Source organism: Marmota monax, unplaced genomic scaffold, assembly GCF_021218885.2.
Source record: "Marmota monax isolate L192 unplaced genomic scaffold, Marmota_monax_Labrador192_F-V1.1 WCK01_AAM20220418_F8-fsc00047, whole genome shotgun sequence".
NCBI lineage: Eukaryota > Metazoa > Chordata > Mammalia > Rodentia > Sciuridae > Marmota > Marmota monax.
The window spans coordinates 11,039,060-11,065,775 of NW_026692072.1; the positions used below are offsets into that span (position 1 = coordinate 11,039,060).

Here is a 26,716-nt window from a genome sequence, read left to right on the forward strand (position 1 = left end):
GTGGGTGAAGTGGTGAGGGCGGAGATGATGACGATGGCTGTCACTGTGAGCCAAGCACCTGCGGGGTCTTCCTAGCAGCCCCCCAAGACAGGTGCCACAGGATCACCTCTGTGCAGATGAGGACGCGGAGGCCGAAAAGCTTCAGCGCTTCCCCAAGGTCACACGGCCAGCCAGTGGCAGAGATGGGACGGGACCTAGAACCGGAGTTTTTACTACAGTCGTTCCCGAGGTGAATAAGAACTGTCCAATCCCGAGTCACCAGTAGCTGGCAGCGTCTAGAACAGTCCCCTCAGCGAGGGGCCTGCAGGGTGGGCAGTCAGTGTTTCGATGGGGCCCTGGTGCTCTGGGCACCTTGGGGATGCTTCTACATACCCAGGGGGCAGACTGCAGCTCCCAGGCCAGCCAGACCCCCACCTTGGAGTAATCCCCCAGCTGGGCCTACACACAGCTGCAGAGCCCACCCAGTGGCTGCTCAGCCAGGCTCCCTGCTGGGCCTGACCCTGGCTACTTGCCTGCCAGGACTTGGTCCCCCCCTGTCCCCAGCCCTCAGGACACTGGTGCCCGATGCTTCTCCCTGAGCCAGGAAGCTGCTCCCCCACACCTGGCCCTTCGCAGCAGGCAGAGCCCGGGAGTGGGGTCCTCCCCGGCCAGCAGGCTCCCTCAGAGGGCAGCGTGTTCCTGGACAATGCCCTGGGAGCTGACAGGAAACGGACCCTGGGACGTGTTTGTCGTTAGCAAGGAAGAAAACAAGAATGCGCAGGTGGGGACTCACAAACAGAGGAAGTCCGTCCAAGAGGAAAGAAGACAGGATCCAAGACCAGCATGAGAGCGGCCGGGTCTGCAGACCAGGCCAGGGGCTTCCTCCCTCGCTCCTCAGACCTAGGAGGCTGGCCAGTCCCGGCGACGTGGTGCTGTGACCACCCTTTCCTGGCTAGAAAGGGGGCCTGTGGGTCAGCAGGAAGCAGCTGGTGGGGGTGACTCACAGGGCCACGCTCTGGGAGGTCTCGACCCGAGTCTGTGCTGGGGTTCTCCTGCGGGGGTCAGCCTTGGGAGGGGTAACAAGTGGCCAGGGAGTGACGGCCTCGGGACAGAGATGCCAGTGTTGGGGTGAAGAGTTAGAATTGATAACCATGGGGAGGGACGGGGCCTCCTTGTCAGCCTGGTCACCCCTAACGTGACAGAAACAGCCTGCGAGGACGGCAGCTGCCTCGCGCGCATTCAGATCTGCTGGAGGCCTGGCCTCCCACGTGAAGGCCCCAGACCAGCCAGCCGGTTATCCGACAGAGACACCTGTGTCGTTCATTCTTGTGGTCACTCAGCCAGTGTTTATTGAGCACCTATTGTGTGCCGGGTCCTGCCATAAATGGTGTGATTACAACTGTAGTAAACAAACAAAAAGGAGATGTACCTGGCGCTGTGAGGGCCTATCATCAGGATATAGACGATATCTAGTCAGCCATAGAAGGGCCTATTATCAGGATAACTGAACTAATCAGGTAAACCCAAGGGAGTATTGATAATTAATTTGAGATCCAAAGAATGAATAATCATTATCTAGGCAGAGAGGGGAACAGGAACAACCTCGGAATAAGGATCAGTGGTGCAAAGACCCTGCCGCAGGACAGAAAACGGTGTGTGTATTGGTTAGCTTTTGCTGCATAACAAGTCCCTCCACAATTTGGTGACTTAAAATGACAACCATGTTTTTAACCCACAGTGTTGAAGGTGAAGCTTAGATGGGCTCAGCCAGATGCCTCCAACCTTCTGGCCCCAACTGTGGCTGACCACTGCCCGGGGCTCCTTGGTTCTGCGCTGGTGGCTCTTCACTCCCCAGCAGTCTGCCCTGGGGGTTCTTCAGGGGGCACCTGAGGCTCCCAAGAGGCAGCCTCTTCCCCACCTTGTACTTTGTCTTGTCCCATTGATCAAAGCCAGGCATGTACATATGGAGAGAGAGAGAGAGAGAGAGAGACAGGGAGAGAGAGAGAGAGAGAGAGAGAGACAGAGAGAGAGAGAGAAGAGAGAGAGAGAGAGAGAGGAGAGAGAGAGAGGAGAGAGAGAGAGAGAGAGGGAGGGGGAGAGGGAGGGAGAGAGGGAGGAAGAGAGAGAGAGAGGGAGAGAGAGAGAGGGAGGGAGAGAGAGAGGGAGGGAGAGAGAGAGGGAGAGGGAGGGAGGGAGGGAGAGAGACAGAGAGAGAGAGAGGGAGAGAGAGGGGGAGGGGAGAGGGAGGGAGAGAGGGAGGGGGAGAGGGAGGGAGAGAGGGAGGGGGAGAGAGAGAGAGACAGAGAGAGAGAGAGAGAGAAGAGAGAGAGAGAGAAGAGAGAGAGAGACAGACAGAGAGAGAGAAGAGAGAGAGAGAGAGAGAGGGAGGGGGAGAGGGAGGGAGAGAGGGAGGAAGAGAGAGGGGGGGAGAGAGAGAGAGGGAGGGAGAGAGAGAGGGAGAGGGAGGGAGGGAGGGAGAGAGACAGAGAGAGAGAGAGAGAGAGAGAGGGGAGGGGAGAGGGAGGGAGAGAGGGAGGGGGAGAGGGAGGGAGAGAGGGAGGGGGAGAGGGAGGGAGAGAGGGAGGGAGAGAGGGAGGAAGAGAGAGGGAGATAGAGAGGGAGGGAGAGAGGGGGGGAGATAGGGAGGGAGGGAGGGAGGGAGGGAGGGAGAGAGAGAAGAGAGAGAGCGCAAACAGAGAGAGAAGAGGGGAGGGACGCTGAGCCCAGGATGAGGCTGAGGCAGGTGGGGACAAGGACGCACAGGGCTCTGAAGAGTTCTCTAAAAGTCTGACCTTATTCTGAAAGCAGGAAAGCCTCCGGTGTCTGACCCTGTCTTGTGGGTTTGGTCATCAAAATAAATTCCGTAAAGGTCAAGCCTTCCTGGTGAACCGGCAGAATCTCCAGCTTGAGACGCTCAGGGCTGGCTCCGGAGCTGGTCCACCCCACCCGTCCCTGTCCACAGTCTGTGAAGGAGGTGCCCCAGGCTCCCTGCTCTGTGCCTTTGCCCCTTCCTCCCCTCAGCTAGGAGTCACCTTCTCACCCGTCTCCAGGAGCCACTTCCTGCCCCCAGGACACTTCGGGGAGCCCTTTCCGACTTCTCTAAGCCCCAAGGCCAGGGACACATGGGATGAGGCTTTGAGGCCCAGGGAAAGCCTGAGGCTCATCGTAGCAGCCTTGTGGCTTCTGAGAGCAAGCTGGGCCCACCTGCCCTGTGGCCCGTGGCCTGGGATCCCTGAAGGACACACGCAGTGCCCGCACATGAGTGGAAACACAGGAAGGACGAAGTTTGTGCACCTAGGCCGGTATCTCCAGGGCCTCCCAGTGGTGACATGAACCCACGTACCCAGAGGAGAGAGGCCTCCGGCCGGGGACAGCCCAAGGCAACTGGTGAGAGAGTGAAGAGGGGGAGCTTCCTAGGAGACAAACGCGGCCATGTCATTGACTGTCCCGGGGCAGGGCGGGCAGCTGTGGCCTCCCTTGGAGCAGGCCTTCCCTGGGTTAGAACAGCCAGCCAGGGGCGCGGAGGGAGGCCATGAACCAGTCAATGGGTTGACTTCCTGGCCACAGGCCAGAGACGATCAGACACCCCAACAGGCATAGCCACCCACAAAAGGGAGGATGTGTCTCAGCCTCCCCGCAGCCACGTGGACCAGGTGACGTGCATGGGACGGGAGTGGAGTGATGTCCATAACTTTGGAGCTCTGCTCACACGCGGACCTGCTCTGTTCCATTGTTCTCCTTCCATCCTCTGGCATCCATTTTGGACCATATTCCAAAGACCCTTTAGAAAAGAGCAGCAATGACATAGAAGAGCCGGGGTTCCTGCCACGGCCCCGAGCAACGTGCCCCTGATGAGAAGGAGAGAAAACAACCAGCTTACGGCTTCATGCCCATTAGATAGCTACCAGCAAAGTAAGATGGAGGGGCTTTTCAAGATGGCGGAACAGAGATCCCTTTCCTGGCTGCTCTGTGGTGTGAAACCAAGACAGCAGACCAGCAGCTTCTCAGCAAGGTGGGTGGGGGCTTTACTGGGAATTGATACAGACATTCAAAGCAGATCAGGGACTCAGGAGGGGGGACACAAGAAAATCAGGAAGACATCCCCATTTCCACCACCACAGCCACCAATGGCGGCACCAGCCACAGTGGTCGTCCTGTGAGCAAAGCTGAGGGATAAGGGAGTTAAAGGACCACATTAAGAAGGCCTGAGGTGTGGCTGGGTACGGAGAGTTGAGAGATCAAAGACACTTCCCGACTAACCTGAGAGGTCACCGCACGGTACCCTTGTGCAGGAGAGAAGCCGCGTCTCTCCTGGCTGCCCACAGAGGACCAGGAAGGGACCACTTGGCGGCTGTGGTGCAGGGGCTGGCAGCTGGGGACCAATTCCTGGCAAACCTGGGCTTGGCCCTAAATACAGGCCTGGCAGACCCACACCGCACAACGTAGACGGTGCCTAAGTCACCAGGGAAATCAAATGTGGAGAGGGGCTTACACAGGGGAACACAGGTCATGGAGACCCATGGCTGTCCCCCGCCAAGCCAGCCACTCGCAGAGCCGTCCGGGACTGAGGCATCTGGCCAGGGATTCAAACGAGTGGAAGCAGGAGAGATTGAGTTTGAGACTAAACCCACTGAGAGACCAGTGAGCACGGGATCCCCTGGTGACAGAGGGGACTAAGAGCTGACCACACAAGTGGAACCCAGGGAGATCCCTGTGGTGCAGCCTCCCAGCAGGGGCCGGCTCTGCTGGACCCTGAGGTGCCCAGATTTAGACTCCTCAGACCTAATTGCGATTCCACAAAGAGCCTGGAGCCTGCCTGAGCCCCAGCCCCACCCCCAGGAGCTCCGCCTACGGGATTTCCTCTCAGTGACACTCTAGTGACCCCACCCTGAGGGCGGCCAGGGACACACTCCAGATGGCCCCACCCAACACTGCTGAGAGGGGACGCTGAGAACTTTTTGAACTCCAATGGGAAAAGCTCCTTTAACTTTTCATCAAGTTTTTTTTTTTCTTTTCTCTGTTTAATTGTGATCTGGATGGTTCATGGACACTTAGCCATATTCACATTTGTTCCTTTTTTCTCATTTCTAGCATTTTTTACAGGCAGTTATTTTTCATGGATCAGTATTTTGATGTTTGATTAGTATATTTTGGTTTTGTTTTATATTTTTTATTTCTTTTTAATTAATTTTGTATATTTTTCCCCTCACTTATCTGTTTCTCTTGCTTTTCTCTCTCTCTGTTTTCTTCTACTAACAGCCAATCTCTATGTTCTTTCACTCTTCCTTTAATTTTTTACTTCAACTTTCTCTTCTCCTCCCTCATAATCATCACATCTACCTACACCACTTCTGTTCTCTCCCTGTCCGCCACTCAAAATTGTAAGCCTCTTGCCAACTTACTGTTTCTACTGTGGGCCATAAGTGATCACATCATTTCTGTTTATTGTGACAATTAACATTGTAGATGTCATCGCAGGAGCTATTTGGTTCAACGCTGTAGACTGTCTGCATTGGCTCTTATTATTTGTCTCCCCCTAAACAGTGAAGGGGCACTGTAAGCCCACGGGGTAGAAACTCTACTGCCTCAGATCCATACACACAAACAACATGAAAAAGCAAGGGAACAAATTACCTCAAACAAACCAAAATACTTAAATAACAGAATCCATCAACACCACAATGGAAGAAATGTCAGAGAAGGAGTTTAGAATGATGGGCAAGATAAAGGATGGTGTAAGGAGGAAAATCAGTGAGAAAATACAGGAAGTGAAAGATTCCTTCAGTAAAGAATCAGAGATTCGGAGGTGGAGGGGACAAGCAGAAATCCTCAAAATGCAGAAATTAATAAACCAAACGGAAAATTCAATGGAAAGACTAGACCACTTGGAAGACAGAGTTTCAGGCAATGAAGACAAAATATATAATCTTGAAAACAAAGTTGACCATGGAGAAAAAATATTAAGAAACATGAACAAGAATTGTGGTACAACATGAAAAGAACAAATATAAGATTTATTGGGAGAGATGAAGGGTCAGAGATACAAACCAAAGGAATGCATAATCTTTTCAATGAAATAATATCATAAAATTTCCCAAACCTTAAGAATGAAATGGAAAATTAAATACAGGAGGCGTACAGGACCCCAAGTATACAAAATTACAACAAATCTACAACAAGGAACATAATTATGAAAATGACTAACATGCAGAATAAGGACAGAATTTTAAAGTCTGACAGAAAAAAAATGACAGGTAACATTTAGAGGGAAACATATCCAGATCTCTGCTGATTTCTCATCCCAGGCCCTAAAAGCTAGGAGGTCTTGGCATAATGTATACCAAGCTCTGAAAGAAAATGGATGCTGGCCAAGAATACTATACCCAGCAAAACTAAGCTTCAGAATTGATGATGATATAAAACCTTCCATGATAAACAAAAGTTTGAAGAATTCACAACTAGAAAGCCTACACTACAGAACATTCAATAATTTCATGCATATGAAATGAAAAATAAAAATGAAAACCAGCAAAATGAAGAAATACACTAGAGGAAGTAATTCGAATTAAAAACCAGAAATAAAGGGAATAAAAATCATTTCTCAATAGTAACATTAAATGTAAATGGCCTAAACTCATCAATCAAAAGATATCGACTGGCAGATTAGATTAAAAAACAAGACCCAACAATGTGCAGTCTCTAAGAGACTCACCTCATAGGCAAAGACATCCACAGACTAAAGGTAAAAGGATGGGAATAAAACATATTATTCACATGGATCTCATAAATAAGCAGTGTTTCTATCCTAATATCAGATAAAGTGAAGTGCAAGCCAAAGTTAATCAGAAGGGACAAAGAAGGTCCTTTCATAGGGAACCGTACATCAACCAAGACATAACAATCATAAATATTTCTGCCCCAAATAATAGAGCATTATGTACATCCAACAAACCCTTCTCTATTTCAAGAATCAAACAGACCAAAACACAATAATACTGGGTGACTTTAACTCTTTCACACCTGGATAGATCCTCCAGACAAAAACTAAATAAAGAATCTATAGAACTAAAAAATATAAATAATTATTTAGACTTCACAGACATATATAGAATATTTCATCCATCAATTAATACACTTTCTTCTCAGTGGCACACAGATCCTTCTCTAAAATAGACCATATCTTAGCAAATACAACTTAGCAAAGCAACTCTTAACAAACACAACAAAAATAGAGATGATACCTTGCATTCTATCATATCATAATGGATGAAATTAAAAATCAATGACAAAATAAAAAATAAAAAAATAGAAGTTACCCTATTTATTGGACTAAATAATACCCTGTTGAATGACCAATGGATAGCAGAAGACATCAGGGATTAGTAAAAAAAAAAAAAATACTTAGAGGCAAATGAAAATCACGACACAACTTATCAAAATCTCTGGGACACTATGAAGGCAGTTCTAAGAGGAAAGTTCATTGCATTGAGCTCATTCACTAAAAGAATAGAAAGTCACCAAATAAATAACCCAACATTTTGTCTCAAAGCACTAGAAAAACAAGAACAAATCAACATCAAAATCAACCAGTAGAAGACAGGAAATAATTAAAATTGGAGCTGAAATCAATGAAATTGAAATAAAAAAAAATTCAAAAAAATCAATAAAACAAAAAGTTGGGGGCTGGGGATAGAGCTCAGTTGGTAGAGTACTTGCATGCACAAGGCCCTGGGTTCAATCCCCAGCACCACAAAAATAAATAAATAAATAGTTACACTAGTAATCTTTAAAAAAAAAAAAAAAAACTACATTAAAAAGTGGTTCTTGGGCTGGGGTTGTGGCTCAGTGGTAGAGCGCTCACCTCGCACGTGTGAGACCCTGGTTCGATCCTCAGCACCACATTAAAAATAAATAAGTGAAATAAAGGTGTTGTGTCCAACTACAACTAAAAAATAAATATATTTTTTTAAAAAGTTGCTTCTCTGAAAAAATAAATAAAATGATAAACCCTTAGCCAAACTAACCAAGAGAAAGAGGGAAAAAACTTAAGTCACCAAAATTTGTGATTAAAAAGGAAATGTCACTATGGACACTACTGAAATACAGTTGATGATCAGAAACTATTTTGAAATCTTATACTCCAATAAATTAGAAAATCTTGAAGATATCAACAGATTTCTGGAGACATCTGACCTACCCAAATTGAATCAGGAGGACAGAGCAAATTTAAACAGATCAATTTCAAGCAATAAAATTGAAGATGCCATCAAAAGCCTACTAAAAAGGAAAAGCCCAGAACCAGAGAGATTCTCAACTGAGTTCCACCAGACCTTCAAAGAAGAACTAACACCAATCCTCCTCAAATTACTCCATTAAATAGACAAGGAGGGAACCCTTCCAAACCCATTCCATGAAGCCAGTATCACCCTGATTATGAAAACCAGATGAAGACACATTAAGGAAAGAAAACTTCAGACCAATATCCCTGATGAACATAGATGCAAAAATTCTTAACCAAATACTGACAAATTACATACAAAAACGTATTAAAATGATAATGCACTATGATCAAATGGGGGTCATCACAGGGATGCAAGGTTGGTTCAATTCCTCACATCAATAGACTTAAAGACAAGAATCACATGACTATCTCAACAGATGCAAAAAAGGCATTTGACAAAGCACAGCTTCCATTCATGTTCAAAACACTAGAAAAACTAGGGATACTAGGAACACACCTCAACATTGTAAAATCTATCTCTGCTAAAACCCAAGGCCAACATCATTCTAAATGGAGAAACATTAGTAGCATTCCCTCTAAAAACTGAAACAGACAGAGGTTCCCTCTTTCACCACTCCTATTCAACACAGTCCTTGAAACTCTACTCAGAGCAATCAGGCAAAAGAAAGAAATTAAAGGGATACAAATAGGAAAAGAAGAGCTCCAACTATGCCTATTTGCTGATGACATGATTCTATATTTAGAAGACCCAAAAAACTCCACCATAAAACTTCTAGAACTCATAAATGAATTCAGCAAAGTAGCGGGATATAAAATTAACACCCATGAATCAAGTTCTTGTACATGAGTAATAAATCAACTGACAGAGAAATTTTTAAAACTATCCCATTCACAAGAGCCATAATTTTTTTTTAAAAAAAAAACTTACTTGGGAATCAGTCTAAGAAAAGAGGTGAAAGAACTCCACAATGAAGATCAGCATACTACATTGATGCAGCCACATCAATGTTTATAGCAGTTCAATTCACTATGGCTAAGTTATGGAACCAACCTAGGTGCCCTTCAACAGATGAATGGATAAAGAAAATGTGGTCTATATACACAATGAAACATTACTCAGCCATAAAAAAAGAATGGCTTTATGACTTTTGCCAGTAAATGGATGGTTCAGGAAACTATTATGCTAAGTGCAATAAGCCAATCCCAGAAAATCAAAGGCGGGATGTCCTTTCTGTATGAGGATGCTAACACACAACACGTGGAGGAGGGGAGGTTTGAATAGAGGTTCACTGGATTAGACAAAGGGGAATGAAGAGAAGGAGGGGTATGGAATACACCCCAGTGAAACGCCGCATCATTTTACAACCTCAAGAACTGAATCCTAATTAAGATAAGTTATATTCCTTGTGCATAGGTCAAAATACAAATGTTATGCATATCTAAAAATAAATAAAAACTTTTAGAAAATAAGATGAAAAAAGAGGGTTGAAGGAAAATATTGGTGAAGAAGTGGAGAAATCTGATTCTTTAAGCACTATTGTTGGGATCTAAGATAGTACAACATGGCAGTTCCTCAAAACATTAAAAATAGGCTGTCGGGTGTGGTGGTGCACAGCTATCATCCCTACTACTGCTGAAGCTGAGGCAGGAGGACTGCAAGTTCAAGGTCAGCCTCTATAACTTAGTGAGAATCTGTATCAAAACAAAAAAAATAATAATAAAAAGGGCCAGGGACGTGGTTCAGAGCACCCCTGGGCTCAATCCCCAGCACCAGGAAAAAACAAAAAAAGAAAAAGAGGCCATCTGATCCAATAATTCCACTTCTGGTACATACAGGAGAACCGAAAGCAGGATCTTTTTTTTTTTTTAATTTAAAGATTTTTTAAAAAAATTTTTAGTTGGACACAATTCCTTGATTTTATTTATTTATTTTTACATGGTGCTGAGGATAGAACTCAAGGCCTCGCATGTGCTAGGCCAGTGGTCTACCACTAAGCCACAACCCAGCCCAGAAAGCAGGATCATAAAGAGACATTTGCACACCATGTTCACAATAGCATTACTCACCATGGCTAAAGCATGAAAGCATCCCAACCATCCATCACAGGATGAATGAATACGCAAAATGTGGTGTACACACTGGAGTATTATTCAGCCTTAAAAAGGAGGGGAAATCCTCACATATGCTACAACATGGACGAACCTAGTGGACACTGTGCTAAGTGAAAGAAACCAGGCTTAAAAAGACCAATACTGTCTGATTCCCCTCGTATGAAATACTCGGAGTCAAAATCCTGGAGACAGACAGTGAAACAGTTGCCTGGAGCTGAGGGGAAGGGAAATGGAGTTATTGCTTAATGGGTCCAGAACTTCAGCTTTATGTGGTGAAAAACCTCATGGGGACGAGCAGAAGTGAAGGGAGCACAACATTCTGCATGGATTTAATGAACTCCAGACTTACAAACAGTTGCAGAGGCAAACTTTATATCATGTGCATTTTACTACCTTAAAAAAAGGAGGAGGAGGAGGAGGAGGAGGAGGAGGAGGAAATGGCCCAATCTTGATTAGGCTCCTATTAGTTAAGGTTTCTGCTTTAGCTGGTTTCTTCCTGGTCCATAGGCTATAGCTCAGGACCAAGAATCCTCAGGAAGCCCTTCTTGTGTCTGCCCAGGACCCCAGGAGCCGCCTCATTACCAGGAGCTCCCACTGTCCCAACCAGGAAAACCGACCTCCAGCCTCCCCCGAGATTGGCTATTTTCTTGCAGTAAGAGCTGAGCATTCTGCTTGGAGGCTAGATTGCTAAGATGTAAGCAGAGCAGACATTCCACTTTGTAGAGACCAGTAACCCTGCCTCTGTTGTTAAATACCAAGCAGCCACTGCCCAGAGCCACCCCACCGCTTGATCGTTCCCCCTTCCCAGCGACCAAGGCCCCAGACCCACCCACCAAAGGAGGAACTTCTGGCACAGGGTCCCGGGACCCCGTGCTCACCTCTGTCAAACCAAGCCATACCACTTGTTGCACATTTTGGTCATGTCTGGCTCTGAGATACAGAAGGGAATGACACCCGGAACTCAGTGGAATCAGTGTAAAGCGTAACAAGAGTCCTGAAAGGAAGACTTGTCATTTAATACCAATCTTCTCCCCAAAGCCAGGAACACCCAGACCCTGCCCAGCCGCTCTCAGCCAATCACAAGACCCCACCATCACGCCCAGCTATTACTGCACACTTTTATTTACAGAAAACACAGATAAAGCATTTCAATGTTCATTTAGCAAACTTGATTCACTCTTTTTTTTTTTTTTTTTGGCACAAAGAAATATCACAGATGGACCCCAAGATCAATCAGAAACTTAAAAGATTCATCAGCCATCACTGTCCAGGGGCAGCCACAAGACTCAGACAGACAGACAGCATCACCACAGACTGGAAAAAATAAACGACGTCCACGTTCACCTCACAGTAAAACCTGCTCACCGACAGGCAGGGCGGGCAGGAGGGGGGTTCTCTGTTCTATGGGAGGAAGAGGGCCAGGGCCGGGAAGCAGGGATCGGGAGGGACAGACCCCTTTCCGAAGTTCGAGAGAGGGGTCCTTTCGTTTTTATCCTCTTACCTTGTAGAAGTAAAACAGTGCAAAAACTACGATCCCCCAACCACTCATTCATTCCAAAAAATTGGAGAAGTCGTGTGTTGGGGTGCCTCTCCTGGTGGGCCCATGTGCGTGCGTGAATGTGTGCGCGGGGTGCTGTAAACATCGTCACCGTCCCCGGGAGACCCAACCTCTGAGTGTCGGAATGGGGGGGCGGGCGGGCCCCACTTCACGTGCGCCCTCTGCCCGTTCCCGTCCCAGACGTGTAGTGCAAATATCGGAGACACAAAGGCAGAAGGGGGCGGGGTGGGCAGGGGGCGGGAAGGACACGAAGACGGGGTGGGGGTGGGGAATAAGGCAACAGTTAAAATGGTCCCTTTATCAAACCCGGCGCCCGCGCCCCGCCGCGTCACGCCGTGTCACGAGAAGGGGCGGAAGTCCCGCTCCTCCACCAGGCTGATGGCGGGGTTCTTGAGCTCCTCCTCCGAGGCGGCCTTCTTGTAGCCCAGCTGGGCCAGCACGTGCTGACAGGCGTTCTGGGCGAAGGCCACAATGTCATACGAGAGGCGGAAGCGCCACTTCTCGGCGGTGGCCGCCGAGTTTCGCACGGTGCCGTATTTGTGCTTGCCCAAGGTGGGGTCGCCCCGCGTGTTGTTCTGGATCCAGCGGGCCACGTGGCCGTCCAGGGGGATCCCCAGGAACCCGTAGATCTCCTCGGTCTTCTTCATGGGGTTCCTGGCCAGGTCCTCGTAGCGCACCAGCATGTACTTGCCCTTGAGCCAGGAGGGCCGCATGAGGCCGGTGGACACGGAATTGGAGAAGTCCTCGCACACGGTGGTCAGCTGCGTGACATCCAGGTTGTAGGGCTTCCTGCCGGTGCCGTACCAGAGCCGCCACAGCCGGTACGTGTCGCGGAAGGTCTCGCTCCGTGACGCTAGAATCCCCCGAGGGTCCCGGACCAGCTGGATGACCTTGAGGTTCAACCGGGGGTCTTCCACCAGAGCCCGCAGGTCGTTCACCTCGGGCACGCGCACCGTCTTGATGGCCACGTGGCTGCGCTCGCGACAGGCCTCTGCGGCCACGGTCAGGTTCAGCAGGCCGCACTTGCGCACGCAGTCCCCCTCTTCCAGGACCAGGTCGGGAGCCCCCGGAGGGTCGCACACGGGACGGGAGCAGAGGACCCTGCTGGCCCCGCGGCGGAAGATCCTGTCGGTGGTGTGGTTGACAGGGGGCGGCTTGATGTAGTTCTCCAGGAAGTAGAGGTCGCAGTCGTAGAGGCTCCTCAGGAGGTCCCGGCTGGCACCCAGCATGACCCTCCGGTCTGCGGGGCTCTTGCCCTGGGTGAAGCGCGGGATGAGCGTGTTCTGCACGTGGTAGAGGGGCTCGAACAGGTAGAAGACGTCCAGATGCTGGTTGAAGAGCTGGCCCACGAAGGACGAGCCGCTGCGCGTGGTGGCCAGGATGAGGATGTGGGTCTTTCGGGAGAGGTTATAGGTGAAGGTGGGACCCTCCTCGCACAGCCGCTCGGCCAGCCCGGCCTCGGCCAGCCCGGGGCAGGTGTGGAAGGACTTGGCGGTGAAGGTGCGGATGGCGGTGTACTGGATGGCTATGGAGGCCAGCGCGAGGAGGAGGACGGCCTTCCAGGAACATTGCATGGCTGGCCACCTTCATGGGGCTGCTTCTCCGAGGGTCGAGGTCTGGGAGCAAAGACGGCCTGGTCAGGTACCTCCCATAGCCAGAGGCCTCCAGGGGGCCCAGGGACATCCATCTCCCTCTCCCCCCCTCCCTCTCTCACGCACACCCATCCTCAGACCTATGGCCCAAGCAGCTAGGCTTTGTCATTCTGTGAGGGACCCGTGGGACCTTCAGGGATCTACCCAACCTGAAGCCCAAGATCCAACCCATAGATGGCTGCAGAAGCCTCCTACCTTGAACTCTGAGCTCCTTGAAGGGGCTCAACTGTGCAAAAGAGCCTTTCTCTTCCCAACCCCTACACTTAGGGGGGCCTCAGGCCACACCCTGCCACTCCTGACACCCTGCTGGCATTGCCTGGCCACCAACATGCTTCCCCAGCCCAATGAGCTGCTGCCCACTCCCCCAGGTGGACGTCCTTTCTCTGTGCTGTGCTCTCCAGTAGCTTGTCCACGCCAGGGGAGACAGGTGTGGTGGACAGCTGTGCCCACATCCCTTCAACTGTGGACGCAGGTGCCCAGCTATCTCAAGATGTGGATTTCTGGGCTCCTAAATGCCCTCGAGTCAACTGGCCTGAAATAGAGGGAGGGGTCCCAGAGCTACTGAGAAACAGCCCTCTCCAGGATCTGGGGTCTGCTCGTGGCCATGGGCCCAGGTGATCCTCGCTACCAGAGTGGACTGCCCAGAAGATCTTAGCCCGAGGAGACAGGCCTGGCTCCTCCAAGCTGGTCACCGAGAGCCTCTACCCTTAGCCCCTTAGTCTCTCTGTTCACAGAAGGGGAACTGGAAGGAGCCACGGGAAGCAGAAAGGACCCAGGCTGCCCCAAGCATCTTGCAGGTGCCCCCAGGGAGGCCAGCTCAGCTCCCAGCCCCAGAGAGAGTGCTGGGGCTTCTGGAGCCAGCGAGGGAGGGCCGAACACTTACCAAAGACGGCTGCTCCAGGCTGGGCTGTCCGCGGCTGCCCGTGTTCCCAGGCTTAGCTGGCTGTGGTCAGAGGTCCAAGCCTGCGCACCAGTCCTGTGGCCAGCGGACTACAGAAAGAGAGAGGGCAGGCATTCTGAGGATGGGATTGGGCTCCCAGTGTCCCCCTCTCCTATGCCTTATGTCCCACAGTCTGCCCCAAGTCAGGCAATAAAGGCCTTGCTTTTCCCCTATATTTATCATTGATACCAGGATCTTAGCCAACCAGTGCCATCTAATCCCTGGGGTCCAGACCCCGGTACCCCACCCCTTCACCTACCTCACTCACCCACTACCCTCTGCTCACACCAGGGCCCTGGGGGACAGGGAGCTGGTGAGCCTCGGGCCTCACGGACTCAGCCCCAGCACACCCCGGATTGGTTCTGGGCTTGAAATCAACAGACAAGTCTGACCTTTTGAAATTCAACTGGTTCCCGGAATTTGGCAGGGAGGGATGCGAGCAGGGGTTCACCTCAGGCCTCTGCATCAAATGGCAGCTCCGAGGGACACCAGGAAGGGGTGTTCTTCCAGCCACATGGAGAGGAGCAGCTACTGAAACTCAAAAGCAGAACTGGACTAGGCGGCGTTCCGGACCTTGACCCAAGTCCGAGTGAAAACACCAAAACCCGGGGATCCCTTCAGTTAGCATCTATTGAGCACCTGTGAAGCGCGAGGCCCTGTACCCCGGCAGGTGCAGTGTCAGCCCACAGAACAGGTGTGAGCTCACACCCGGAGGTCTCCCAGCAGCCCCCATGTCCCTCCTGGGAGGCTTGACTTCCTGTTCCTCCAGCTTAAACACACTTGGCCTTCAAACACGCATTTGATTAATGTCCCCAGCCCACTTGTGGACTGGCACGAGAGGGGCTGGGCACTAGAAGGGGGAGCAGATTGACTGCCGAGGCTCTGAGCACATTCTTTCCATTACTGTCTGACTGTCCTTCATCTGTTCACAGTGACGGGGGGACTCAAGTGCAAATATCCCCCCAGCCACACCCTGCTGTTCGGCGCGACTCCTTTGGGAGCAGGGCAAGCGCATGCTCATTTCCCAGAGCTGCCAAGCACATCCACCTTCTGGTCCGTGTGATTCCTCACAAACCCCCTGGGAGGGGAGGGTCCTCGTTCCCATTGGAGAAATTAAGTCTCAAAAACTAAGGAAAAGCCATCTCAGCAGCCATTAAGGAATAGCAGAGGCCTGAGTCCCTCAGGTCAGGCTTAGGCCAGTGCTCTGGGCTCTTCACCACCAGCTTTGTGTCCCAAGAAAGAAGAGGAGCCACAGCAGTAGGTTGCCTTGGAGGGGGCAGAGCCTGGGCTGAGATGGCAGTGGGCCCGCTGAGGTGCCAGGCCCAGGAGTCCTCAGCCCAAGTAACCCCAGACAAATGTGAGCGCCTTTCACGATGCGACAGGCAGGGAGGGGCACCAGCAGGAGCACGGGCTGCTGGGTCACTGAGTCCTGGGTCACTGAGGGCCTGCTCTTCAGCGGCAGAGCCGTTCCACAGTCATCTGCCAGCTCTCCAGGGCGGCCAGGCACTGTTCCAGGGAGGACAGGGGAGACAGCACCAGGCAGGGCCAGCACTTGTGGGCATCCATGACGGTCCTCCCAAGCTGCACTCTCCCCACAGGTCAGGCTGACCCCAGCACAACCCACTTTATAGAGAAGAAGCTGCGGCCCCTCAGGGTGAAATAACTTCCCCAAGTTCACACCTCGGAAGGGGCAGGCCATGCTCTGAAGTCCACCCCCTGGATCCTCTCCCTGATGCCCCCCATACTTCACCCCCTTTGAGACTCTTCCGCAAACTTAGGGTTCCAGTGCCAAAGACAGAACGTATCCCAGATGGTCTTCCAAGAGCAGCATCTCGCCATCTTGCCCCACATCTCCACACCCCACCAGAGAGCTGAAGGCCAGTGCTGGGCACCGGAGGGGAGTGTCCCAGTCACAGGCCATGCCCCGCCTCCCAGGGAGGGCAAAGCCAGGGCATGGGAATGGGAAGGTGGGGAAGCCAGGCCTCCTGGAAGTGCCCAGCTCCCCTGCCAGCCTGGCAGAGCCAGCCCAGTGCTGGCCAAGCCTCCTTGGTATGCTGGAGGCATCTGCCCTGGAAACCAGAGGACCCGGGGCCAGGTCCTATGGTTCCCAAGGGAGCAGTGGCCACTGAAAGAGCCCTCAACGCTCTCGTCCTCCGGGCCACATTGTGAGCTCGGGGCTCCTTCCTGGGCTCCAGCAGCCTCTGGCATGGGCTCCCTCCAGCTCCAGCTGGTCAAAGCTTAGACAGAGGAGCCCAGAATCTGTTCTTTCTGTTAAGGCAAGGGAGGGGGTGACTCCCACGCCCAGGAGAAAGCTCAGACTTCAAAGTCAGCCAAATTCCAAGGGGGGCAGTGGAAGGGGAGGATGCACATCACAAAGCTAAACGGGAGCTCAGGGCTCGCCAGGAGCCAGGTCAGCCTAGGTCTGCCCCTCAGTGGGTATGGACATGTGGGCAATTCACCAGCTGTCCGTGAGCCTCAGTGTCCCCATCTATAAAGAAGGTGTGACCACCTTCCAACCAATCAGAAGAATTGAACGACTTAAAGAATTTAGTCAGTGTTGGACATTCAAATTTAATGGTTCGTGGTTGGGAGCTGGGTTCTGGGACCAGCTCCATGTCCCAGCTCAGGCACTTACCAGCTGTGGGAATGTGGCTAGATTCCTTAATCTCTCTGTGCCTCTGTTGCCTCACCTGGAAAATAGAGATACTTATGAGAAGGCTGTTGTGGGACCAATGAGTTAGTGCTGTGCCTGGCGTAGGGTTACACCCAATAAAGCCGTTAAAAGTGTCCTCACTAACATCTGCTTCTTGGGGAATCACCCTGCAGCCCACAGGGACTGACAGTGACAGTGAGACCGACCTCTACACCAACCCTCCTTCTCGGACCCCCCTCCCTGCCAGGAACTATGCAGAGTCCAGCAGTGGCCTTCCTGCTGCCCTCTGGTGGCCAAGTGCCAAAGTGCAGCCTCCTAGCCCTGCACTTTAACTGGGGCCCTGCTGTGGCCTGCCTTCCTGGGGGCTGGCTGCAGCCTGATGTGAGGGTGCCACCGGGGGAGGTGATGTTGCAGGATGCGGAGAGGTGTGACCGAGGCATGTCCCTGCCCGATGCAGCCCCTCTTCCTCAGATGCACTCCCAGAGGCAAGCCTGGACAGGCCGCGCTACCTCATCCCCCACCACTCCCGCAGGGAAGGGACACTGAACTCAATGTCACCCGCAGGAGCATCACACAGCCTCTGCCTTTCCCTGGCTGCTGAGTGACCTTGGTTCCCTGGCCCCCACCCCACCCCTGGCCCCTCTGTGCCTGGGTTTTTCCATTAGCCCAGTGACCGGAGACTCCCGGCTCTGACCATGGGGTTCTGTCAGCTCAGAAGGCCCCACACTGCATTCCCAGGGACAGGCAGGGCCACCGTCACAGCAGACAGGGATCGCCCGTCAGCAGGGGAAAAGTCCAGTCACCTTCCAGAAGAACCCCGAGCTGCGTCTGTCCCCACCCCCTCAGCCTGATCTGTGGCCATCCCTGAGAACCAGAGCCCTCGACAGAGCTGTAGCCTCCCTTCCCGCTCTGGGCACCAAAGCACTGCTCCTCATCTTCCCTGGGCCACTGGCCCCTTAAAAATGCAATCCCTCATCCCAGGAAAAACATCTGTACCCACAGTTTTGCACCCAACTGGAAGTTCCCCAGGCCTCCTGCAGCCCAGACCCCGGGCTCGCCCTTCCCAGAGGCCTGGCTCCTTCCTCAGAGCCAGCCGCTGCCCTGGGGTCTTCTCTTCAACTCACTGTAGCCAGCAGGCCCCACAGATGGGCTTAGGTGACGTGAGGACATCGCTCAGCGTAGGGTCAGGAAAGCTCTGGCCAGAAGACACGGTGCAGGACCCACCACCAGCTCGGACCTTCGGGGGCTGGGTGGGGGACACTTGTACATAGGCACAACACTGAACTGTAGGTGCCCCGGAGGGAGGGACAGTCAGACGATGGAAGGGGGCACATTCACACCAAGCTTTTGGCTCAATTTATTAACCTTGGGGACAAAGTGAAGTCTCCCAATGCAAGAGCTGAAGAGGAGACTGGTGGGGGGGGGGCACTAAAACCTAGCCCTGGCACCTCCTGGAGCCTGCTCTCCTGCCCAGGGTACTGCCAGTTGTCCTCCCCTCCCCCTTTCCAAGGCACCTGGTTGAGGCCACCACCTGTCCCTAGCATTGGGCTCTCCCTCTGGGGGTGGGGGATGGGGGGACCAGGGACAGCAGTGGCTGGAGTCTCCTGGGTTAGAGCAGGACCTCCAGGGGGCCCGAGGGCTGTGGGGACAGCTGAGGCTTCCCTCGGACATGACACCCTTCCCAGCTCCTCCCCAAAACATGTCACCAAATCCAAGGGGGGGGCAGGGAGAAAAGAAGCTACCCGCCCCCTTCTGCCCAGACTCGGGAGCTGGGTGGAGGGATTCCCGAGGCTCTGGGGTGCCAGGAACCAGGCAGGGGGAGCCGGAGGGAGGGGCAGCGCTCAATCCCAGGCCTGCAGTAGCCAGCAGTGCGGCTCCGCCATAGATGTTTGTTTAGTTAAGGCTAAAAACACGTAAAACAGCAAGGTTTTCTCCTCCCAGAGGAAAATGAGGTGACAAAATGAGGCACGGGAAAAACAAGGGTGTTGAAAGTCTGAAAGAACCTGGAATAAGGGCAGCATACAAAGAGCCGTGACAGCAGCTGGGGACGGAGCTCAGTGGTAGAGCACTTGAGGCCCTAAGTTCCATCCCTAGCACTGCAAGAAAGAAAAAAGAAAGAAGAGAAGGGAGGGAGGGAGGGAGGGAGGGAGGAAGGAAGGAAGGAAGGACGGACCAAATGACTTGTGGGCTACATATAGGGGCCAGAGCTTCCTGGCAGTTGACGGGAAAAGGGAAATGCTTCATTTACATGTTTGCTAGATCCGTGAGATAAAGATTAAAGCATGTGTCAAGAAACATCTGGCTATTCCTGACTGATGTGAATCCAGCCTGATTCTGCTCAGGGTCGGTCTCCAGAGAGCTATATACCACCAGGAGGCACAGCCTCAAGATCGCCTACCTAATAAAACCCAAGGGTAAGTTTGATGGGACTGAGTCCTCGGGCACCCTCCAATGTGGGCACTGTGCCAACATGTACTTCAGCCCGCATGACCTTCTAGAGGGAATCTGACGGAGCCCGGCCTCGGCCCCTGTTGTCTGAGTCACCCGGGGCTACTGGGCCTCCAGTGCTGATCCCTGGGGCCACGCCCACCTCAGCTGCAGCAGGTGTGAGGGGCCTTCACTGTGACGCAGACTCGCTGCCGCGTCCAGACCTCAGCAGGCCTACCTGGGACCCCACAACCCGTCCCCAGCACGCTCGCCCACAGAGCGGCGGGTCTTCCACTCTACACCATTAGCAGAGCGCTGTGAGCTCTGTGTCTCCAGGGCGGGCCACTCCCATGTCCACAGGTGATGTCCTTGGGGACACCCCTGGGCATCGCAAGCCTGCATGAGAGTGGGGCCAGGGTGTGGGTCTCGCTGCTGTGGCTTTCTAGCTAGACTTCAGCAAGGACCGGAACCTCTGCAGGACTCGGTTGTCCTGATGTGAGACAAACCCCGCGAATCTCCCAGACCTCTGGGCTGTGACCCACATAACGCTGGGCGCAGGGTCGCGAAGCAGGAGCCGTGAGGGGAAGTCTTGGGGGCTGATGCCCCATGACGGGCAGTACTGGCCCAGAATCGTGAGAGCAGAGGGTAAAAGATGCACCACGGCCTGGGCGTGCTCTGCAGCCCCGCGTGTGTGGCTGGGGACAGGCTGTCCTGCCTGCAGAGACCTTGCCCACTGGCCCTGGGAACCGAGGGCACCTCACTGTCCTGCCCTTCCGCCACGGGCCGGCTGGGCACCAGGGTCCCAAGGCCACCTGGGCTTCCCCAGCAGTGGGGAGAGTGACTGACCTCCGAGCCCCAGGACAAGGCCCCAGTGTGTGCCCAGCTCCTGGGGAGGGATGAGTCAGAGGCCAGTCCCAGTCCCAGGCCGGCCTGTGGTAGGCGGAGCTCTGCCCCAACACTGGGCCAGCGGAAAGGCCCTGGTTTCCTGTCCCCCCCACTGCCACCCACCCAGCAGCCACAGCCAGAGTCGGAATAGTACGGAGGCCCCACCCCCTGGACACCGGGCCTGCCCGGCCGCCCAGCCTCGGGGATGGGAAAACATCCACAGGAGCCAGAGCCAGCTGCTGCCGGCCGCCAGGGAAGGGGCCATCTGTCCCGCATCCCCAGAGTCCACTCACCTGCAGGAGGCTCACCTGGCTCGGCGGGGTGAGGGCTGGGGGTGGGGAGGCTGGGACACTGGAACCCACCTGAGCTTTAGGGGCTAGGGGAGCTACAGGTGCCAACACCCAGAGATGTCCCCAGGCCTGGCTCCCCCTGAGGGCTGCTCACCGCCTGCCAGGTGCCATGACCAGCTCCCCAGAGGAGGAGCGGCCAGCCTCCGTAAATGAAGGAGACTGAGCCTGTCCCCGCAGGAGCAGGGCCCTGCTTCCACCTCAGCCCGAGGACTTGCCTGAGAGCGAGAGTGTCACCCAACCCTGGGATGCCAGAGGAGAGGGGCAGGGACAGCCAAGACCAAGGGAACCACCAAGGCCCCAGGACACACTGGTGCCCCTCTCGACCCGGGCATTCACCCCCAACCCAGAGCCAGCTCACCCAACAGCTGCTGCCATCTCCAAGGACCATGTCCCTGGGTGTCAGCTGGTGGGCCTTCCCTGGCACGTGGATGGGTCTGTGCCATCCCACCACTGCCCAGCTGAAGCTCAAGATTCTCACAAACAAACGTGGTCACAGGCGCAGCCACTGAGGAGCAGCCGCCCAGACACACCCTGCTCCCCACTCAGGCCTCAGACTCTGTCCAGGCAGGAGAGGGAGGTTCGAAGGCTCTCAGCCAAGGAGGCCAGGAATGCCCAGCTCCCCAGCCAAGAGGGCGCGAGCGCATGTCTTATAACCAGCAGCCCGACGCAGTCTGGACTGGAGCACTGGCTCCCTGCTCCCTCGGTCCAGACCCTGCCACCAGCCCAGGCTGGTCCCAAGGACATGCCTGCACCAGGCTGCCAGCATGCTCATCCTGTGGCCCCTCTGTTTCCTGGGTGACAAGGCTCTACCCATCAGGCACGAGGCCAGCAGGATGATCATCTCTGCCAACATCAATGAGGACACCCATAGTAATATAAACTGGCAGCCGTTATCCCAGAGCCTGGCACCTGGTGGGACTGTCACACCTCCCCTCTGTGGACCCTCACAGCCTGAAGCCTCGGGTCCTCTGGCTGCAGCGACTGCACAGGAGGGTTAAGTGACAGCTCAGACGGGCCAGAGGCGAGAACAGAACCCAGGAACTGGGGCGCCACTCTGAGGTCCTCACTCACCTCCTGAGACGTCCAGAACACCCACTCGGCTCTCCTGACCCCGTGTGGGAAAGGCTAGGAGCGCAGCAGACAGAGCGGGCACCAGACCCGGAGTCCCTGATCCCCTGAGCCGGCCACCCTGGCTCCCAGGACTTACAGGAGATGGAGTGCAGAAGCTCTCAGCAAAGTGACCAGGCACAGCAATCACTCAGTTAGAACGGCAGTGGCAGCGGACTCTGTCATTTCCTCTGCCTGGCAGAATCCTTGAAGGAAGCATCAGAGACCCCACACACCAGCCTTCCCCTGGGCCCAGCCTGGGGCACCTGGGGCCTGCAGGACTGAGAGAGCGCTCCTAAAAACTCCACACCACGGACTCCAGAGAAGGGACTGGCAGGGCCGCCCTCCCCATCCCTGCAAAGGACACAGCCTTTCCCCTGCTCCCAGCCCAGGGGCTTCCAGCTCTAATCAAGAAGCAAACACAAAGAAGGGATCTCTAAACATTTAGAAAACGCGGGAACCCTGTGCCCCACGCGGCACCGTGGGGATTTATAAAGAACAAATCATGCCTGACAAACTTGATAGCTTTCTTGATAGAATTACAAGACTGGTAGATGAGGGAAACGCAGGCAGGGTAATATATCTTGATTTTTAGCAAAGCATTTGATACAGCGCCTCGAGTAATCTTACCAAATTAATTCAAACAGATCTGGCCCTAAGCACTTGTCATGGGTCCTGAAAGAAGGAGGGGGTGGGTCCCGAGGGTCCTGGGTGGGGAAGCGGGTCCAGGGGGAGGGGGCTGGAAGGCGAGTCCGGGAGTGGGGGCAGGGCGCCGAGCCAGCGCTGGGTCACATCTTATCTAACATCTTCATTAATGATCCTGAGAGAGGGGAGTAAACAGTCCGTTAATGAAATTTGCAGAGGATATTAAATTGGAAGGTGTCGTGGACACCAGTGAGGACAGCAAAGCGGTCCAGAGAGACCTGGGGGCAGAACCCTGGCAGGAAGCTGAGGGCTGGCAGGGGGGTGCTGGGTGGCAGCCAGAGCCACTCGGAGAGCCCAGGAAGAGAGAGGGGCCACCCGGGGCCACCCAGGGCCAGTGTGGAGCTGGGAGAGGCCGCAGCTAGGTTAGATCTGCCCAAACAGGCGACAACCAGGAATCTCAGGGTCTCCTCTGGTTCACAGAGGAAGGGCCAGGGCCAGCTGATGCCCAGGGTGCTCTGCCTCCCTGACAGCTGGGTGATGGGGCGAGCTGGAGCTTGCAGCTGAAGCTCACGGTGCAGGAGGTGGAGTCTGCAGGCCATGGGAGGCTGAGTGAGAGACGGGGCTGGGGAGAGACTGGCTGGGCCTCCCATGCTGCTCGGGAAAACCTCCCTGCCCCAGCCGCTGCAGCCCGCACCTGCCCGACCACAGAGCATGGTGGTAGCATGTGAGAAATAGAGATCCAACCCTCAGGCCTTGCTGGGGAGTCCCTGGTTCCTCTTTGGGTGACCATCAGGAAGGGGATGCTCCTCCAGCCAGATGAACCAGCCTGGAAAGGCCCCACCCAGCCCCCTCGCTATGTCAGAGAGGGCCCTGTCTCTGTCTGGGCCTCTTTTGTCCCTTTCCTTCTGTCCCAACACCAGGGGACACCACCATCCTCCCCCAGGGGCTCAAGTAGAAAGCCACCTGTCCATCTGGACCTGAAGAGTTGGTTCCCACAAGGCTCCTTCCTGGACAGGTGGGGTCTGAACAAGATCCAGGGCCGCCTAGCACTGTGCCAGCCCTAGGCACTGCTGTGTGGGGAGAAAGGGGTGACTGGCTCTCAGGGTGGGTACAGGCTGCTAGGGGAGGCTTCTCCACAGCCCAGGGGATGACATGATCACCGATCACCGCCGGGGAAGTGATCCCCGGACCTACAATAACAATGGCATCCACTAGGGACTGTCCCGGGTGTGTTCCACTTCTCAATGCATCTGACCTTCACGACCCCAGAGCTAGGGCTCGTACAGTCCCCCTTATAGAGGAGGACACTGAGGCACAGAGAGCAGCCATCAGGCTTGGCAGAAGGTTCACAGGAGGAGCAGCAGCCTGTCCGCTGGGCGGCTCTGGAGGAGGCCCTCGGGCGTGGGTGGGGACAGGCAGCCCGAGGCCAACCCACCCTGGTCTTGCCCACAGAAGGGAGCTGGTCCAACTGCCACCACACTTGTGGAGCCTGGTTTTACTATATGTTTCCCTTCTCCCCAACCACTGCCGCGCTACAGCGAGTCCTCCGAACAAGTCTGTTTCCATGGAAACCATACAGTGACTCAGGGCTTCGGGACCTTCTCTGAACCAGATTATGAATATCAAACACTCCCTCCCTACCGATGCAGAGTGGAGTTGGGAAAGTAAAGGCAGACCCACAGTGGGGGGGTGGACAGGTCAGGGGCAAGAGGGACCTGGGGGGCACACACATATCCTCACCGATCGCTTGGCACCTGAGCACCCCTGCACTCAGTGGAACCCAGATGTGCCCCTCTTCTGGCGCAGGCTGACACACACGCCTAATGAGCCCCTCAGCACCATGCTTCCTCTGGAGCTAGGGTGCTATGGGGAAAGGGGTCCAAGAGGGACCTAGATGCCTTCTGTGGCAGAGAAGGCTGGGGGGCCAGGGTGGAGGGCTGGATGCCAAGGAAGCGCCTGTTCGGAGCATCCCAAGTATTGCAGAAAGAAGGCAATGGATCTGGGATCCTCCTCTAGTGTCTCTGCTTGGAGATGAGGAGGCTGGGTGTCGAGTGAAGGGGGAAGGGGACAGTGATTTCAAAGCCCCAGCAGGGGGGGAGGACAATCAGCAAAGGCTTCCTCACACTTGCACACCCATCCCTCCTGTCACTGTGGCCTGGCCTAGGGCCCCTGGCCCACCACAAACCAGGCAGGCAGTGAAAGTTTGCAGCTCTAGGCTCCAGGCCTGCAGGGTGTCAGCCCCAAGGGCAAGCCCGCCTCCTCCTTTCCCCAGCAGCTTCCTGAAGACCCAGGAGGGAGGAGAACGGACCTGGCTGGAAGCTTGATACCTCCCTGGTGAATCCAGCGTGTGAGTCATGACGGTGAAAGCACTTTGAGAGAGAAACAGGGTCATCCTGATCCCTGTGTGTGACGTGGTGCTGAGGCCGGAGCAGGGGCGCTGCCTGCCCAGGTGAGGTCTTGCCTGAGCCACCCAGCACCCCCAGAGAGGTTAAGGAGCCCCTGAAGACAGCTACCTGGTACCTCGACCCACCTGCCTACTGGTCCCTTGGCTTGCTAAAGCAGCTCTACTCCCAGCCAGGTGCCAATTTCAGCAGGAGTCCTAGGTCCCCTCTGCCCCCTGCTCCCAACAGCCCTCCAAAAGATGCTGGGCAGAATTTCTGCTCTTCACTGGGCAGCCACCTCCTCTGCCCAGGCCTCTGCCTCCCTGTCAGTGGCCCAAGCCCATCTGGAACCCAGACCCCAGAGGCAGCCCTCCTAGGAGCCTCCTGCTTAGAAGCAGTTTTTAGGTCCATCAGAAGAAATCAGCGCCAGAGTCGAGGAACCTAATCTTGAGAAAGGGCAGGCCTGGAGCAGGAGATGGCACACTGTGGCATCTGGAGTCAGGCCAAGGTGCCACCTTAGAAGGACTAAGGGTCTCAGCCTCTTCAGGTAGCTTGGCCTTTTAACCCCTGGCATCCTGGCCAGCGCAGCTCTGCACTGTGAAGGCAAGCACCAAGTCCCTGGAGCCTGGGAGGAGCAGCTCACCGGCCCCTACCCAGAGAAAAGCCCTACCCAGGGAAGAGCGGGAGGGCTATTGGGACTCTGCACCATCGCGCGGCTAGGGCCCCATAAAGGGCCCATCGCATCGCACACAGCACGGTGGTGGGCTGCGGGTGCAGGGCGCAGGGCCAAGGCTAGGAACAGGAAGCTGGAGGCAGCCCCTGCCTCCGGGTGCAGCTCTGGTTTGGAAAGTTACAGCAGACCAGGGTCTCGAGGCGTCCGGGCAGCCGCGAGGAGGGCAGAGTGTGGGACCCTGAGCCCGGAGCAGCCCCCGAGTGCTCTCGGCAGCAGGAGGGATCCGGACACCTCGGGGGCCCGCCCGCGTCTCAAGTTTGCTGTCCTCCCCAGATGTGGCCGAGGAGGGCTGGGGTGATCTCGGCGCTCACCGCTCACCGGCCACCAGCCCCGGAAGCCCCTTCCTGCTCCCAACACGCTGCCGTCCCGCGCCACCCCCTCCGCGCACCGCCGGCAGCGACTGTCCCCCTAGCCGAGGGGCGTCTCCCACCGCGCCCGCGCCTCTCCCGGCTGCTGCGGCGGACTGTGCGCTCCCGCCCGCCCCGGGGCCGCGGGGCCCTGCCGATACCTGGTCGGCGGCGCGCCGAGAGCCGCTGCAGCGCCCAGCGCCGGCTCCATCCTCCGCTCCGGAGTCAGGCTCGCCAGGGGCCCGCGGGTGGCGGCGGCGGCGGCGGCATCCTCCGCCTCCCGCGCCCTCCTCCTCGGCCTCCCTCCTCCCTCCTCTTCCTCCGCCTCCGCGCGCCCCTCACGGGCCCCTCTTCATGGCCCGGGGGCGCGAGCCCAGGGCGGCTCGAGAGGCGGAGGGCGTTCTCCCGGGCTAGGCGCGGGGCCGCGAGCCGGGCAGGGGGCCGAGGGCGCAGGGCCGGGGCCCGGACCCCGAGCGCCGCAGCCCCGGGCGCCGGAGGAGCGCAGCAGCCGCAGGCGCCGAGCCTCCCCGAGCGCCTGGCTGCCTCGCGTTCCCGAGCCCAGAGCAGCCGCGGCAGCAGCGGCGGCGGCGGCGGCGGCTTCAGCGCCGGGCGATCGGCGGGCGCTGCGGTCCCGGCTCCACCCCCAGAGCCGCCCGCCCCCGGAGCCGCCCGCCCCTTCTCGTCCCCACCCCTTCAGCGCGCCCG

The 26,716-nt window shown here is 55.1% G+C and overlaps 1 protein-coding gene across 3 annotated transcripts; it reads right to left on the bottom strand.

Moving 5' to 3' along the window:
• Window positions 1-11,380: 11,380 nt before the first annotated feature.
• On the bottom strand, window positions 11,381-26,394 carry Chst1 (carbohydrate sulfotransferase 1). Of its 3 annotated transcripts, none has more exons than XM_058583537.1 (5): window positions 26,173-26,394; window positions 17,119-17,173; window positions 14,876-15,011; window positions 14,427-14,533; window positions 11,381-13,507 (listed from the first exon to the last, which is right to left on the bottom strand). In XM_058583537.1, the coding sequence occupies exon 5, from the start codon at window positions 13,463-13,465 to the stop codon at window positions 12,230-12,232; it is 1,236 nt and encodes a 411-aa protein (XP_058439520.1). In that variant the 5' UTR covers window positions 13,466-13,507; window positions 14,427-14,533; window positions 14,876-15,011; window positions 17,119-17,173; window positions 26,173-26,394; the 3' UTR covers window positions 11,381-12,229. The 3 variants fall into 3 exon arrangements, with proteins under 3 accessions (XP_058439520.1, XP_046312543.1, XP_046312535.1); XM_046456587.2 differs by having other exon boundaries at window positions 14,876-15,014; XM_046456579.2 differs by having other exon boundaries at window positions 14,876-15,020.
• Between the last annotated feature and the right edge of the window lie 322 nt (window positions 26,395-26,716).